This window comes from Arvicanthis niloticus, chromosome X, assembly GCF_011762505.2.
Source record: "Arvicanthis niloticus isolate mArvNil1 chromosome X, mArvNil1.pat.X, whole genome shotgun sequence".
NCBI classification, from domain to species: domain Eukaryota; kingdom Metazoa; phylum Chordata; class Mammalia; order Rodentia; family Muridae; genus Arvicanthis; species Arvicanthis niloticus.
In genome coordinates this window covers 129,707,814-129,726,282 of record NC_047679.1, presented here as the reverse complement: position 1 = coordinate 129,726,282, position 18,469 = coordinate 129,707,814, and the positions used below count along the sequence as shown (strand labels likewise).

At 37.3% G+C, this 18,469-nt stretch overlaps 1 protein-coding gene across 10 annotated transcripts in view; it reads left to right on the top strand.

Annotated features, from left to right (window-relative positions):
• Positions 1 to 18,469, top strand: part of F8 (coagulation factor VIII) — a 181,843-nt gene that overhangs the window by 15,218 nt on the left and 148,156 nt on the right. For 4 of the 10 annotated variants that reach the window (XM_076918475.1, XM_076918473.1, XM_034486084.2 and 1 more), the window contains exons 1-3: positions 412 to 746; positions 9,149 to 9,270; positions 10,657 to 10,779. In XM_076918475.1, coding sequence (XP_076774590.1) covers positions 601 to 746; positions 9,149 to 9,270; positions 10,657 to 10,779 — 391 coding nt within the window. In that variant the 5' untranslated portion in view covers positions 412 to 600. Of the gene's footprint in view, positions 1 to 406; positions 747 to 1,444; positions 1,513 to 9,148; positions 9,271 to 10,656; positions 10,780 to 18,469 lie in introns of those variants that run through there. The other 6 variants (XM_076918476.1, XM_076918477.1, XM_076918478.1 and 3 more) reach the window with 5 other exon arrangements.

Below are 18,469 nucleotides of genomic sequence, written 5' to 3'. Positions count from 1 at the left end.
AAATAACTCTAGTTTGTGTTAACAAAGCAACAGCAACAGCAAATAAAACATAGGGCACAGGTATCCTATCTAGGTCTCCAGGCTATGTGGGCAGATGGAAAGTTCCTATGGAGAAAGCAAGCTGGGATCTGGTAAATCCCAAGGAGGAAGCTTTTAAATTTCATGCAGATTCCAGAATCTTTACTATCTAGAGTTTCTTTGCTACAGGTACCAAGGAACAGACCTTTTAGAATAGACTAGGAATTTGAATACAATTGAAAGCTCCTTCTCTGTATTCTGTTCCTTTTCATAAGGATTCAAACTTGGTAGGATGCTCCCAGCAGGGAATGGGTTAAGCCTTAACTCAGCCACTCTTCCTATTCCAGTTTTCCTGTGTCTGCTTCCTACTGCCCAAAAGGAAGCAATCTTTTCAGCTCTGTTTAGTGCTAATGCTACTGTCACTCTCAGCAGATAAACTTCCAGAAAATCCTCTGCAAAATATTTAGGACTTTTCACTTAATCATGAAAGTTTTAATTTTTTTGTTCTTAAGAGCTAAAGTTATTTTAGAGAAGAGTTAAATTTTCATTTCTTTAGTTGAACATTTTCTAGTAATAAAAACCATGCAAATAGCACTCTTCACTTGCTTCTTTCTGAGATTTTTAAATTTCTGCTCTAGTGCCACCAGAAGATACTACCTTGGTGCAGTGGAATTGTCCTGGAACTATATGCAGAGTGATCTGCTCAGTGTGCTGCATACGGACTCAAGGTAAAAATCCTGTCAAGTGCAACATTGTGAAAATATGACTTTTACTGTGTTTATTTGTATGACCCAGCTCTTATACATATATTAAAAAGGATGAATTAAGGTTGTTTCTTCTGACCCGGAGGGAATTCTACTAGGTGTTACTTAGTGAAAAGGCATATAAATTATGTATAATATCCCATTTTTATAAAATTAATAATGACTAAGCATTTCTCTCTCTCTCTCTCTCTCTCTCTCTCTCTCTCTCTCTCTCTGTGTGTGTGTGTGTGTGTGTGTGTGTGTGTGTGTGTGTGTGTGTGAAAAAGGTGGTGGGGGAGGACATTCTAAGCAATTAGACTGCTTATACTAAGGGGTCCAGTCAGTAATCTTTAACTTTTAAAGTGTTATTATTACACACATTATTTCTACACAAAAGTACACATCTATACAAAAGTATAAAATAAACACATTCATCTCATTACCGTTTGGCATGGGGTCTCTATCCTATATCGTTATGTACTGTGTTCATTCACTCACTAATTCACTCATTTTGGGATGGACTTCAGGGTCTCCTATTTTGTTTATGAGTGCTTTATCATTGAGATACAGTCCCAGACACATTACTGTTATTTTGGTGAATAGATTCTCTGATATTATCTTGCTGGAACAAAGGAAATAGTTCTGTTTTAGTTTTTTGTCTTGTTTTGTTTTTATATCTCCAGCTGGCCTGGGACTCACTATGAAGACCAGAATGGCCTAGAACTCAAAAATATCCACTTGCCTCTGCTTAGTAAGTTTGGGGTTAAAAGGTGTGAGCCATTGCAATCAGCTGTTTTAGTTTAAATTTTTAGAAAGTTCAAGATTCTTTTTACATTTTGATCTTCAGAGCATGGGATTATACTTATCTCTGCATTTGCATCAGGAATGTCTTACATTATTGCTTAATTTTTGCCAGTCCTATAAGTATATATTAATATTGTATCTTTAATTGTAGCATTTTACTTCTAATGAAATTCATGATCTTTTAAAATGCATGTTGGCTATCAGAGTTGATTTTTCAGATTTTACTTTTTATATGTTTCACCCATATTTCTTTGGAGTCTTCTTCTTTTTTTTTTTAACTGTGAATAAGCTTGCCAAAAATTTTCCTGTTTTGTTGGTGGTAGTTCTTTGAAAGAATGAATTTGGAGGTTTTATTTTGTTTGAGAGAGTATTGCATGTAGACCATATTAGCTTCCAACATATTATGTTAGATGATAAAGATGACTTTGAACTTCTCATCCTCATGTCTCTACCTCCTGAATTCTGAAATAACAGATGTGCACCACAACATTTAACATTTATGAGTTGTTTTTAAATGTTTCACTAATTTTATGTTTAATACATATTATCTCTTGTTAGTTTCTTTTTGTTTATCTTGCTATATTTTCCATTACTTATTAAAAGTAATGTGTTCTTTTCTTTTTTCATCTTTGTCTAATTTTTTTAATTTGAGGATTTTATATATTAGTAAATTACATTTGCATCATTTTTACCTCTTTATTAGCCCTTACAACTTTCTCATGTCCCCCCAAATAGTCCCTCTCAAATGTATGTGTCCATGAGTACAGAATATCTGTTCTGCCCAGAAGACACTATCACAAAGTAGTCATTCTGGTCCCCAGGCTCTTATAATCTTTCTGCCTACTTTTCCATTATGTTTCCTGAGTCCTAGATATAGAGACTTTGTTACATGGGGACATGGGGACTGTGTCCCCATGGTCACTATTCTCTACATATTAGTTGTGGCTCTCTCTAATAGACTTTGTCTATTGTACAAAGAAGCTTGAGATAGCAGAGCTGTACTTACTTGTGGTATAAGAATGGGTATTTAGAAGGCAGATGGAAACTATATTACTTTAGTGGTAGGGTAGTAGTAGATCCTCCTGTAGGGTCTATTATCTTTTCAGCCACAGGTTCCTGGTAAGGTGATGAGTTCCCTCCAACTGAACAGGTTTTAGATCCAATTAGACAATTGTTGGTTACTTCCTAGACACAAGTATTACTATTGCACTATTGAGGCATCTTGCTGGTCTCATCATTGTTGTGGTTCTTGGGCTTACATCTGGTAGAACTGATAACTTTTTCCTTTTGGTAGCTTTCATAGTACCTTCTGACACTATGAATGCTAACCCACAGGGAGGGGGTTTCCAGGTTAGTACTAGCTGAATTCTTCCCAACTTCTATGACCAAAACATGTGGTGTCTTCAATAATAGGATGTTATCTTCATAATTTGGCATGTAGCCAAGAACAATGACAGTAGCCTATATTGTTTTGAGGAGTCTCTGGGAGACTTCCCAACTAACAACTAGAAAGCATCCCCTCCAGTTTTCCTTTCCCACTGTGTCCTGCTATCCTTATTTCTAGAGCTCTTTCTTTCCCCTTCCCCCATGGTCTCTTTGTTTATTTCTGGCTTCTTCTGTTATTCTAAGTTACAGAATCAAACCTAAAGATTCAGAGCTAAGATCCACAAATAAGAGAGAACATGTGGCATTTTTTTGGTGTTCCAGCTCCACCCATTTACTTGTGACTCATGGTTTTGTTTTTCTTTACAGTTAAATAGAATTCCATTGTGTATGTTGAAGGACTCTGGCCAGCCCTAGCATGGCTGGCTTGGCTCTGGCAGACCTTGCCCTTCTCTCCCATTTTCTCTGACTTGCTAAAAACCATTAGGTTACATTCCTAAAGCTAGTCACCAAGGTCTATTTCCTTATTTGGCCACTTCCTCCTCCTGAAGCTGACTACCAAGGTCCAGCCTTCAAAGTATTGAAATCTAGCAATTAAAAGCCCCCTTTGGCTCACCTAATTAACATGCCCAATTAAAATAAAAAACCTCATCCTAACACAGGGTTTCCCATTTTACCTTTATAAACTGCCATTTACCTATGTGCCACATGTGTCTCCTCAATGTCCAGCGGCAGGCTTTTGTCAACCCCCCCTTCCAGGACAAATACCTCTTAACCCTCCCCCATGTTCCCTTCCCCTTCTACATTTCCTCTATCTCTTGTCTTTGTCTCTTATTCCCTGCCCTCTGTCACCCTGAAAACTTGGTCTTGAGGGGTCTTGAACTGATAAAGTTCCATATATATATATATATATATATATATATATATATATATATATTATATTTTCATTATCCATTCATCAGTTGATGAATATCTAGGCTAACTCCATTTCCTTGGTGTTGTGAATAAAGCAGTAATGGACATGGATATGCAAAACCTCCATAGTAGAATATGCAGTCTTTTAGGCATATATGTAGTAGTGGCATATCTGGCTCATATACTAGTTTTGTTTGTAGCTTTTTAAAAACCTCCACACTGATTTTCAAAGTGACTTCACCAGTTTACACTCTATGAATATGGGTTCTTCTTTTCTAACATCCCCACCAGAACTTGTTGTTTTTTCTTTCTTTATTTATTTCTTACTTACTTATTTTGATGATGATAGGCATTCTAATTGGGATGAGAAGGAATCTCAAAGTAATTTTAATTTTCATTTCTCTAGCTGCTAATAATGTTAAACACTTTTAAAGCTGTTTATTAGCTTTTGTATTTCTTCTAATGAGAACTTTGTTCACTTCCGCAGCCTTTTTTAAAAAAATTGGGTTGTTCATGTTTTCTTTTAAAGATATAATTTACTTATTTTATATATGTGTGTACACTGTAGCTTGTCTTCAGACACACTAGAAAAGGGTATCAGATCCCATTACAGATTGTTGTGAGCCACCATAAGGTTGCTGGGAATTGAACTCAGCACTTCTGGAAAATCAGTCAGTGTTTTTAACTGCTGAGCCATCTCTCCAGCCCTGTTCATGTTTTCTTTGTGTGAATGAGAAATTGGTGCTAGTTAGCTGGAGATGAGAAATTAGTGGTGATTAAGAAGAGACCAGCATCATTAAGGTGAAATCATGTGAGAAGTATTTCCTCAGAGTCAGCACATAGAAGCTGTGCTTCACAGGCAGCCAAGGTTGTACCTCATACAGGCAGCTGAACTTGGTAGTGTAAGAGTTTCCCAGGTAGTACTGGGTTTGAAGACATAAAGGGTTCAGTAGCAGTTGGAGGCACAGGATTAAAGGGATCATGCAGAGAAGTTGAAGCTTGGCACCCCGAAGAGAGCCTTAAAGAAGCTATTGATGAAAGTACATGTATATTTGTGTACCATGTGTGTTGCTGGTACACATATGTATGTATGTATGTATGTATGTATTATAATGGCAATCTAGTGGACTGACACAATGAATAATACTTTTAGTATAAAATTGAATTGAGGAGGGTTGGGAAATGACTCAAACACTTGCTTTACAAACATGAAGAACTGAGTTCATATCACCAGCAACGACATAAAAGATTCTAGCACAGGGGAAGCAGGGACAGACAGATCCCTGAAGCTTTACCATATAGTCAGTCTATCTGAATCAGTGAGCTCCAGGTTCAGTCAAAAAAAAAAAAATAAGGTTGAATCCTGAGAGAAGACACAGTGGTTTAGTTGTTTCTGCTCTTGTACAGGACCCAGGTTCAGATCCCAGCACTCACATGATGGCTCACAACCACCTGCGGCTCTAGGTTTAAGGAATGCAAAGCTGTCTTCTGGTTTTTGCAGGTACCTGCACTTACATGGCATATACTCATGCTATGCCCAGTCTCAGGATTCTCAGAACACTAAGAATAGCCAACCCATTGTAAAGTAACAAAAGAGCCTTTTATTTGAGCCAGACTCAGGTCACAAACCCTTCCCACTGCACAGGTTAGGAATGTTACCATGCATCTAGGGGCTTGGGGTCTTACACACATACAAGCATAAGCAGTGATTCTCAGACTTCAGGGTTACATGATAGGGCAAGGTGACAAGGGAAGTCATCTTTTAAACACAATATTATTTGTTCAGAAAGCAGGGTGGAATCACACAACTGAGAGGGGGAGCTCTTTTGACCTAAAAAATAACTTTATAGTGCTATTAAGAACTAGTACATTTTTATAAACTGGCCACAGCTGTCTGGGAACGCTTAATTGCCCTCCTCTCATGGCCTGAAGTATGGCACGTATCTCTCCAAGGATGTTTGGTCTTTGCTTCTCCCAAGGACAGGAGCCATCTGCACCTGGAACTGCTGGCCATCTGTCAGAGAGGGTGCCAGCTTCGGTGACATGGGGGCTGAGAGATGTTGCTGTTTGTCTATTCCCAAGCACCAGCATCTGTTCGTTAGGGAGTGCCACCATGAAAACGGGATAGCAATATTTCGACGCCAGACCTGGCACTCCCTGAAGAGCTGGGGAGAGGAGGGGAGCTCTGCGCAGGCAAAAAAGAGCAGGGGTGGGTAGGGGAGCTTTGCACAGGCTGCAAGAAAGCACAGAGGCAGGCTTCCTGCATCCCTTCACTCACACAGATACAAACACGTAATAAAGATTTTTTAAAAACACCAACATCAACTTCTGACTTCCATATTCACACACGGGGTGGAGGAGGAGGGGAAGGTGGAGAGAGGAAGAGAGAAGTACACACATATACTATACACTCTAAAAGTGAATTTCCTATAGTAAATCATTAGCTTTTTATTATGCAGGAAGTCACATGTATTTACCAGAAAAAAATTAGAATTTTTATTTTAATGATACAATTTTATAATCTAGGGTATTTTGACAACAGGATAAGCTCACTCTAAACACATCCTGACAGACTCTGCCAAAGTTTGAAATAAACAGCTAAGGAAATTCAAATTTATGTTATCTGTTCCTGCAGCTGCTCAGCCTCTTCTAAGCAAAGGTCAGAAAATATAATGTTTTTTCCAGCTGGTTTTAGATAAAAAAAGTGAAAGAACAATTCATGTCAGGAATAATTATTGCCAAGTACATTTAGCAGAATTATATATCAAATTCCAAGGGAAGCACAAAAGTTAGGAGAAAACAAAATTTGTAAACCTTGAAACATTATGCCATTTATTGTCACTGAAGCTGAGGCAAGCAAATAAATCATGTTTCTGTTACAGTGGTAAATACCCTGAGAATAGCTATACATTGTCTGGTACAGACTCATCCTAGAACTTAATAATACATTCTGATAATACTTAATACATATCTAATATGCCACTTTAAATAGAATTCTGAATTGAACCATACCTTCCTTGGTTCTAGACCTTTTATTTTTCTAGCTTCTTCAGGGAAGGAAAAAGTGTTTCTTCTGTGTGTTTTTGATTTTTGTTTTGTGTGCTCACCTAAGAGCTTTCCCTAGAAAACTTTCTCTGTATATTTTCTTATCTTTTTTTTCTTGTTCTTTTTTTTTTATTGTTTTTTTAAAGACAGGGTCTCATTGTGTTGTCCTAACTGGCCTGGAACGATGGAAATCAGGCTGGCCATAAATTCCTAGTGATCTTCCTGCTTTTGACTCCTAAATTACAATCATGGACCACCACCCACACACAGCTCTCTTGTGTATTCATCTTTTATCTTAAGAATCAGAAATGTTTAAAATAAAAGTGCCATGGTAGTTACCTATCTCTGGATCTGAGTGTGAGTCTTCTTCACAAACAACAAAGTATTTGAAGAAAATGGGTAGAACATACTCAGTAGAACTAAGCAAATGTAATAGAAAAAAGATAAAGGTAACAAACTAGAGATGGATTGATGAGTATGCATCAACCCATGCAAAGGAGGCATGCAAAGGAGTAAAGAGAATGAAATAGAGAGAGGGATAAACTCAATGGTACAGACATATAATGACAGAAATACACATAGCCAAGACAGATGCTGTGGAAATTTTTAGAGATGAGTAATATTAGAGTATGCTTAGATATACCCTTCTTTGTTGCTTCAGATAGTAGCATAGGGTAAGTAGTGAAGGCATTCTTCCTCTGACCTGATTGTTCTTCCTTTCACAGGTATTAGCTATAAATTCTCAAGCAGCTGGCTTAGCTTCTATTTCGTTAGGATACTTGAAGTTTTGCTATAGGGACCTTTGAACCCACCTGGCTTATAAATTCCATAGGTGGATCACCGGGGATCTGGTGAATCAAGGGGAATATGCCCCTTCTCCCTTTACCATTCTATCATCACAGAGACTTGCTTCCATGCTAGATCTTTTCCTTTGTCTTTTGACAGATTTTTCATGGGCACAGTGAAACAGAACTAGTAGATACCTTGACCATTAGCTTACCAAACACATTTCCTTGTATGAACAATGTTTCCTTGGTGTGACATGACATTATTCTAGACTCTAATTCTCTGTAAGGCTTCATATAGTCATGTAGGTGGAGGCACTATACATACGAAAGGCTAACAAATACCTAGATCATTTGTATCTGCCTATCAGAGTGAAGTATGGTCCTTTCTAGCATGGAATGGATCCAAAATAGTTAATGTGATATGGAGAAGCAGGTTGGTCTCCATGGTAGTCAGAGACATATTAGGAACTCAGTATGGGTTTCTGTTGCTGACATAGTAGGAATAGGTAGGCATAATCTTTTTGTGCACTGTGTAAAGATTATCCTTGAATTAATCAAATGCTTATTTCTCTGCCCCCATGCCCTGTTACAATCCAGGCATGACATTGTAATGTTTATCCCAAATATCTCCTCTTTCAAGTTTGTGTAAACAATGCTCACCATTTATTCTCTGCCTTGACAATAAAAGCAGAAGAGAGAATAGGGTGGAACTTCTGATATCCAGGGGAAGGGGAGAGAGAGAAGAAGGGGTATTCAGACACGAAAAGGGTTAGAGGGGACATGCTGGGAGAACACATCTGAAGCCCAAAGGGCAAGACCAAGAATAAAATACAAGCATCTCAGGGATTTTAGCTGGAAGGTAGCCAGATTAGCCTAGAGGATTAGAATAGATCAAGGTTTTGTGCTGTAAGGCTTGTTTAAATAAATTTAGTAGTGTCAGTCTCGTTCATTTGGGAGCCAGCCAGGGATATAGAGAAATACTACTACTTTTTAAAATACGTTTACAGTAGCTGACACCAAATTGTCCAAACCAAATTAGACAAAAAAATACTTTTAAATAACATTGTTCAAATACTGATAGTTTTTGTTCATCTTTATGTGACTTTTATGGCTTTGGATGGATAAAGGTCTTGCTTTATGAAGTAAATTCTTGAGCAAAAGCTGACCTTAATTTACAATTTTGAAACAAACACACAAAAAATTACTGTCTAAATTTTTCTCATTTTTTTCTTTCTTTTGCATGCAGAAAATTGTTATGGAGAGGCAGGGCAACATCTGATTCAATAACTACAGGAAACTAAAGGAAGCAATTTCAGGATATATGTGCAAGTTCTAATTTGCTTATAGATATTAGAAGAGAGTGGGATAAAGAAATGGGTTTCCAGCTGATTTTTGAAGTGGAATCTAAGTCCTTCAAAATGAATGACATTTTCTTTTTCTTTTTTTATCCAGATTTCTTCCTAGAATGTCAACATCTTTTCCATTCAACACCTCCATCATGTATAAAAAGACTGTGTTTGTAGAGTACACGGACCAGCTTTTCAACATTGCCAAGCCCAGGCCACCCTGGATGGGTAATGAAAACAATATTGAGTGCTAATTATGATACTAGGCACCTCATTTTCTAGCAAGGATCCAGGGCTGCACTTACAGAAGGTGGTTACCAAAGGTTATATTTTTTCACTGGGTATCTTTAACTGATACCTTCAGGGAAATAAACTGGCTGTATTTTCTTTCTGTCTCCTCTGCTTGGCTTCTACAAGCCTGGTCTTGGATTATTTCCTTTTCTTTCCCTCTTCAATCCAGTTTTATCTTCTATAGTTTTGTAGCTTTAAATTTTCATCTATGTTCTAATGACTCCACTTCTATATTTATTTGACTCTTGAAATATTAACTGTTTATCTCCACTTAGATGTCAAATAAACATGTAGCATGATCTTAAGATATTTTCTGCATTAGAAATATTTTTATCAATGCTAGAGATCCAACCCAGCACCTTGCACATGTTAAGCAAATGTTCTACTACTTTGTAACACCATTATTACCTGTCTTAGAATTGTAGGAAATAAATACTCTCAATTCTAAAGACATCTCTCTTTAGAATTAAGACTTTTTTCCATGTAGTAGCCACAAACTGGTTCATTGGCCCCTGGGCCATGACTCCTCTGCAGTTTGTATGAAAGTAGGCTAGTAATATAAGATTTACTTTTGAGAATTTATTTGTAAAACATTCATAATATGTTCCCTACTCCAAGATGAGATGGAGGCCACTTGAGAAGTAAAATCATTACCACCTATTAATATTGGATGATTACTAGAGATTTGGTCAAAGTTCAAGAAAGAGAAATTCACAGAATACAGTTAAAAACTGTGATCATCTTGGAAAAACAAAGGTATTTCATAGTTTTACTCCACTATCTTTAGTTCATTCAATATATTATTTATAGGCATCTTATAAAAATATCCACAGACTATAACTCCTTATTTCAGACTATTTCCTCCTTATTTCTGTGTCATAAACTACCCACTTGTCATAATCTAAATTCAATCATAGAAATCACCTATGATCTTTCTACTTTTTTTCCTTCCTCTGTCACATAAATACGGTCCTACATATTATGTTCCCTGTATACTTCTATAATCTTATTTTCTATTCTACTGATCATTCACATTAATTCAGCCATTCAACAATGCCAAATTTATTTATTTATTGAGACTTTTGAATTTGTTTTATTTGTTTTTAATATTGTTCTTCTAGATAGTTAAATTAATGAATACATTGAATGATTTGTCAGAAATAGTTCCTCAGAACAACTCTGAGGATGAACTAGGGTATTGAACTGTATTTATAACTGCTGTTCATCAGCTTCTGTTGTGACTTTAACCCTTACTTTTATAATGACAGGATTTCTGGTATGCTATCCTTCAAGTAACCTTTGAAGGATATATTATTTTAACAGGTCTGCTAGGTCCTACCATTTGGACTGAGGTTCATGACACTGTGGTCATTACACTTAAAAACATGGCTTCTCATCCTGTCAGTCTTCATGCTGTTGGTGTTTCCTACTGGAAAGCTTCTGAGGGTAAGTCAAATTCTCTCCTATTGTCCTGCCATTCTAGTTGCAGAACCATGAGAAGTATGTTCTTGATAATAAGGGCCATGTTACTCCATTTTTGGATTACTATAAAATAAAATACTTAGCTGGATACCTTACAAAGTCAGAGGATTATTTAATTAATAGTTCTGAGTTCTAAGAGCATCAGTTATAGTGACTACTCCATGTAATATAGTAAAATAAGTGATCATAGAAGTAAACATCTAGAACCATGAGCCAAAATTAAGTAATTAAATGTCTCAGTACTGTTACACTGGGACAAAGTCTTCAGCACAAGAAACTTTGAGGGACATGACTAAACCATAACAATGTCACACCTTGAATTCTATTCATTTTTTTGTATATAAGTATTAAAATTTAATAACAGTATCAGCAATAATTACTTTTATGTTCAAGGCCATGTGCTTGTCAGTGGTGGAATCAGGTCCACAAGTAGGCCTATCCAAGTCTAAAACTTAAACTCTGAAACACTGTTCTACAGTGCAGGGATTTATATAGGTAATGTTGAATTTTGTGTATATAACTGGAAAGTTCCATGAAGTAAACTTGGTGTAGCTGGGTCCAAGGATTCAGAGATTCCTTCAGCATCATTTTTTTCTCACAATTTCTGCTCTGTATTCCTTTCTCTTTTAGTTTTATTTATGGGTAGACTTCTTTAACATTATGACAAAGATAGCCACTGAAAACTCAGGATTTGCTTTGATTTTTATATAAGGCAATGGTAATAAGGAAATATTGTTTTTTAATATTAATTGATGTTGGAAACTATGGAAGAGCTATATTGGGAGGAGGAGCATCAGCCTTAGTTAATCTGCTTATAATAAGGTCTTGCCACACAAGGAAAACAGTTTCACTAATATAAACTACTTCCTTTGTGCAATTCGATGTAATCTCTCAGCTTCCTGCTTCAGATGTATGTGTCAGTGTCACTCTGCCATAATTAAAAATTTAGCCCAGTAGAACTATATGCCAGAATAAATTCTTCCTTAAGTTGCCTTTGTTCATGCTTTTATCACAACAAAAGGTGACTCTGATTGTGTCAAGTTGATAATAAAAACTAACTAGGACAGAGGGTATAGGTTAAAGATCCATTATTACTATAATGCTGCTATTTTTATTCCAATCTCCTGTGTTCTCCCTTGTAGAATCAGGTAGAGAGTCCTAAAAATCCTACCATGTCAGCCTTTCTTTGTCTAAATAATTTTCTAGGGAAGATTAAGTCTCATCATATGGAGATGAAATAGGATTCTCATCTTTCTTTAGAATATAATTTTTATAAGGAAAGGACTTTTAATAGTTCCTCATCTTATTTTCACATGCTAATAACTGTTTAGCAAATCAAGATGAGGGCATTAAAATAACACATTTGACCATGGGCTCCACTCTAGTTAGTTTCTGCTTAACCTCATAATTTAAGAAAGGGGTGAATGGGGTGCCAGTTAACTCCAATAAGTCATAGTCAAGATAGTCTATAGCATTTACAAATAAAGAAAATCATTAATAAATTATTGGAGCACATAGTCTATATTATATACCCTAAGTTGTCATTCTGAAATGGAAAGGTCTTAACTTGACAATTTTCAGACTAATGTGGCCAAATATCAAGCAAACTTTCTACTCTTTGGGATTCCCTAATGAAATAGGTGCAATATGAGAAGACTCTTTAAAGACAGATATATTTCTGTGTGTGTTTTTGAATGTTTTCTTATATTAGTGTAGAAACTCTCAAGTGCATAAATTTCATGGAAGGAACCTGCTAGTTACCACCAAGAACCAGAAATACCTTTTACTCTGTACATGTAAACTCTTTGCTCCATAAGTGTTAATTCATTTATATTCTTAATTTTGTGTAAAAACTCAGTAAATATTTAATAAGTGAAATTTTAAAAAATATCTATAAATTTATTATATGTGTGTGTATATATATGTGTGTGTGTGTTTGTGTATGTGTGTTTGAGTGTGTATGTGTATGTATACCATGTGTATATAGGAATTCACAGAGGTCAAAAGTGGGTATTAGATCCCTTGGATCTGAAGTTATCTATAGTAATAAGCTGCTGTATAGGTGTTGGGCACTGAAGCCAGGTGGTCCACAATAACAGTAAGTACTCGTGTCTGCTGAGCCTTCTAGAGCCTCATGAATGAATTTTTAACAATATATTTTAAATTCTATGTCATTCATCAAATAGAGTATTATTCCTCTTAATAAAAACCTGATTTTTAAAAACCTTTCTATCATATCCTAGTGTGTTCAGCGCCTATGTATGTAATAACATTTAATTAAAAAGAGGCCAAGAATTTTAAAATGATACTGTTTTTGATTCATTATTTTCTTTGGCAGAAGCAACTCTAAAGGCTTCCATTTAGCCTTTCAAACCATAATAGCCCTCACTCCATAGGTCAGGGAACCAATGTGAGAATTCTGCCAATTTCTGAGTATATCTATCCCAATTATACATTCTAGAACTGGGGAAATGAGCACAGGATGTGTTCGGGGAGCTACAGGACCTACTGTGAGTCAGATATCAGTCAAAATTCCATTAATTACCTGTCCTCCATAAGCCTAAGCCCGTACTTTAACTGGTGGGCCCATGTTCTTGGGATCTCCTGGGATCAGTGTCAGTTCAGAACCAGCATCCAGTAAGCCCCAGAAAGTCTGATTTTTTTCCTTTCCCCCAATGTACAGTTACCCTTGAAAAAGGTTGTAGGTCCCTCTGGAGAAGAACTGGAGAAAGGCTAACAGCAAAATTTTTATCAAGATCCTTCCTCAGGGGAACCTGGCCACCCCTTCATTCAAGCAGTTCTGGGTCTAAAAAGTGGCTGAAGTCTGAAAATTGATTCACTGTCCAAGATTGCCTTTTGCCACGATCCAATGTAGCCTTTCTTTCATTTGTTTGAGAATTTTTCTGCTTATGCAGATCAAACAGATATGCAGTAGGCTTCCTATCTATTTCATGCCTGGAAACACCATGACTTATTAGCCAGTACCAAAGGTCTGAACGAGTCATGGCATTATAAATTTCACCTCTCCTGTGCTGACCATTACAGGGTATGTTATTATAAACATTGTTTTGTCTATGCTGCCTATTATAATAACTATGATCACCTTGTCTCTGGTGATTCAATGATTCCACCTGGCCCTTGTTACTCGGGGCCCAATTAAACCCACTGCATTTAATTAATCTAATTGAGCAGCATATCTCCAACCCTAAATCTGGCACAAGGAAAAGGGCAAGAACAAAACTTTTCAAATGTGTTGGCGCCCCTCTCACCAGTTTTCGTCTTATGGGATTCGTGAAGGGCGCATCTTCTGGGCCTTCCCATTGTGGAGGATTAGATTTTATACAATGTATCCACTCTAGCATTGCAATTTCCCTGAGCCTTAGAATCCCTTCGTTAACACTAAGCAAAGGAATATCAGGCATCTTCAACTCTTTCTCAGTAGGCCATCTTTTGATAAATGCTTCATCCAACCATTCAAACAAACTTCTAACATCATTTTTAACTATGAGAGCTTCCATAGTAAACCTAGAATCTCCACTCAGAGGGCCCATGTTAGTAAACTCAGCCTTAACTAGTTTTATGTGCCTTCCACCATTATCCCACACCCTTAAACTCCATTCCCACACACATTCCCCAGACTTCTGCTTGAATGAATTAGCAGACTCGTTAAGCTCCTTAGTAGTGCAGCACATTTCCTCATGGACTGCACTTTCTACCTCCCCTCTAGGGGCCTGTTTTGATTTATAGGTCTAGAAGAAACTATTGGTGGGCCTTGAGAAACATCAATATTGTCTTGTCTGACATTTTCTTCAGCAAAAGTCACTGCTGGTTTATCAGACTCTCAGGGATTAATTTCCTCATGTGGAAAAGGCATCATTTCAAGAGGTGGGGCTGAGGGTACTATTTCCTCAGGTGGGGCAAAACCCTTGAGAATCTGAAGATTCAAAATTCTCAGCTTCAACAGAGTTCTCCCACACATTCCCATACCAAGTTATAGAATCTCATTCTTTTCCAATTAGTGCCCTTTTTTAACTGCTGACACCCTCTGAGGCTGAGACTTTAATTTTCACTGTAATTCACCAATCTTATAATGAAGGACTTCAGTTTGATTTCCTACAACTTGAGCTCTATGGCTGCTGGAGAGAAGATTCTCTTCAAGGACACACTTAGAAACCTTTAGATTGTTTACTTGCATCTGGATCTGTTCAATTTTATCATACAACTTTTTCTTTTACTTCATTGTTTTTTCCAGAGATACTAAGAACAACCAGCCAGCAAAGTTATTTTCCAGTTTTTTTCCCCAACCTGTAGAAACTTGTACACGGAATCACCTGATTCATCAAGATAATCAAAGGCATTAGCTTCTTTACATTTTAAATATGTTTCAACCACAGGTCTTCAATGTTCTCTTAGCTCCCAGGAGAGAGTATCTGGAGAGGTTTCAGTAGTTGAAGGTGCTGGTGAATTATTAAACAAACTCCAGATTCTTTTTTTTTTTTTACTGGGTATATTTACATTTCAGATTTTATCCCCTTACCCCACTTCCCCCCACCACCCAGAAACCTTCTATCCCATCCCCCTCCTCATGCTTCTATCAGGCTGTGCCCCTACCTACCCCCCACTCCCACCTCCCCACCCTCACATTCCCCCCCCACACTCTGTGTTTGTCCTTCATGGGACCAAGAATCTCCTCTCCCACCTATGCCCGACAAGGCCATCCTCCCCTACATATACAGCTGGCAAACTCCAGATTCTTAAAAGATTCATCCTTATACTTCTGCTTCCTGCTCCTCTAGAACCACTCATTGTACCAACTTCTGTATTAGGTTTCTCTAGAGTCACAGAACTTATGGGTAGTCTCTATATAGTAAGGGAATGTATTGATGACTTACAGTCTGTAGTCCAACTCCGCAACAATGGTCAGCAGCAGCTGTGAATGGAAGTCCAAGGACCTAACAGTTGCTCAGTCCCACAAGGCGAAGGAGAGTCTTCCTTCTTCCAATGTCCTTATATAGGTCTCCAGCAGAAGCTGAGGCCCAGATTAAAAGTATGTACCAACACACCTGGATCTGGATTAAAGGTGTGTACTACCTTGCCAGGGCCTAAGCTTTTCACAGCCACTATGCCTCAAGATCAGGATCACAGGTGAGCTTCCAATTCTGGATTATAGTTCATTCCAGATATAGTCAAGTTGACAACCAGGAATAGCCAGCACACCATATGTGTCTTTCTGGGTCTGTGTTACTTCACTCAGGATGATATTTCCTAGTTCCCTTTATTTGCCTCAAATTTCATGATATCTTTGTTTTTAATAGCTGAATAATATTCCATTGTATACATGTACCATATTTTCTTCTTTAAAAATTAATCATTTTGTTTATTTACATCTCAAATGATATCCCACTTCCCAGTTACCCATCCACCAACCCCCATCCCACATCCACCCTTTCCTCCCTCCCCTTTGCCTCTATAAGGAAACTCCCCCATTCACCCACCCTCTCCTTCCCCACCACTCTAGCATTCCCCAATGCTGGGGAATCAAACCTCCACAGGACCAAGGGCCTCCTCTTCCATTGATGTCAAACAAGGCCATCCTCTGCTACATATGTATCTGGAGCCAAGGAGCCATGTACACTCCTTGTTTGATGGTCTAGTCCCTGGCAGCATGAACCATATTTTCTTTATTCATTCTTTAGTTGATGGGCATCTAGGTTGTTTCTAGTTCCTAGCTATTGCAAATAAAGCTGCTATGAACATAGTTGAACAAGTGTCCCTGTGGTATAGTGGGGCATCTTTTGGGTATATGTCCAGGAGTAGTATAGCTGGGTCTTAGGGTAGAAATATTCCCAATTTTCTGAGAAACCACCAAATTGATTTCCACAGTGGGTGTTAGCATGATTATCCTGTACTTTATGGCTAATATCCACTTATAAGTGAGTACATATGATACAGATGGGTCTTTCTGGGTCTGAGTTACCTCATTTAGAATGATATTTTCTAGTTCCATCCATTTGCCTGCAAATTTCATGATTTTTTGGTTTTTAATAGCTGAATAGTATTCCATTGTGTAGATGTACCACATTTTCTTTATTCAGTCTTTGGTTGAGGGACATCTAGGTATTTCTAGTTTGTGGCTACTATGAATAAAGCTGCTATGAACATTGTTGAACGAGTATCTTTATGTTATAGTAGAACATCTTTTGGGTATATGCCCAGGAGTGGTATAGCTGGTCCTGTGGTAAAAGATACTCAATTTTCTAAGGGACCACCAAATTGATTTCCAAAGTGGTCATACAGGTTTGTACTCCCACTGGCAATGGAGGAGTGTTTCCCTTGCTCTGCATTCTAGCTAGCATGTGCTGTCACTTGATTTTTTTTATCTTAGCCATTCTAAAAGGTGTAAGATGGAATTGCAGAGTTGTTTTGATTTGCATTTCCCTGAGGACTAAGATCATGGAACATTTTTATTACCATATTTTTTAATTAGACTTTTTTGCTTTGTTAGTGTCTAATTTCTTGAGTTCTTTATATATCTTGTATATTAGACCTCTTTTGGATATAGGATTGGTAGAGATCTTTTTTCATTCGACAGAATGATGGTCTGTCCAACTGACAGAGTCCTTAGCCTTGCAAAAGCTTTTCAGGTTTATGAGGTTAGTGCCTGAGCTATGATATTATGTTCAGGAATTTGTCTCCTGTGCTAGTAACTCAAGGTAGTTCCCCATTTTCTCTTCTATTAGATTTAGTGTATCTGGTTTTATGTTGAGGTCTTTGATCCACTTGGACTTGAGCTTTGTACAAGGTGACAAATATGGATCTATTTTCATTTTTCTAAATGAAAATAGAGATCCAGCTATACTAGCACCATTTGTTAAAGATGCTCTCCCTTTTCCATTGTATGCTTTTGGCTTCTTTGCTAAAAATCAAGTGTCTATAGGTGTGTTGGCTTATTTCTGGATCTTCAATTCAATTTCTTTGATTAACCTGTCTGTTTCTATTCCAATATCAAGCAGTTTTTATTACTATTGGTCTGTAGGACACCTTGAAATCAGGAATAGCAATAGCTCCGGAAGTTCTTTTATTGTTTAGGATCATTCTAGCTATCCTGGGTTTTTTGTTTTCTTTTTTGAAAGAGCATGGCTCTTTCAAGGTCTGCAAAGAATTGTGTTGGAATTTTGATGGGAAGTGCATTGAATCTGCAGATTGCTTTCAGTAAGATGACCATTTTTAGTATGTTATTCTTACCTATCCATGAGCATGGAAGATCTTTCCATCTTCTTATGTATTCCTTAATTTGTATCTTCACAGACTTGAAGTTTTTGTCATACAGGTCTTTGACTTGCTTGGTCAGAGTTACAGCAAGATATTTGATATTATTTGTAGCTGTTGTGAAGGGTATTATCTCCCTAACTTGTTTCTCAGCCTGTATATCGTTTGTATAAAGGAGGGCTACTGAATTTTTTGAGTTGACTTTGTATTCAGCCAATTTGCTGAAGGTGTTTATCAGCTGTAGGAGTTATCTGGTAGAATTTTTTGGGTCCCTCATGCATACTATCATATCATCTGCAAATACCAACACTTTGAGATTTTTTTTTCTTGTTTTTAATTGGATATTTTATTTACATTTCAGATGTAAATTCCCCTCCCTAAAAAA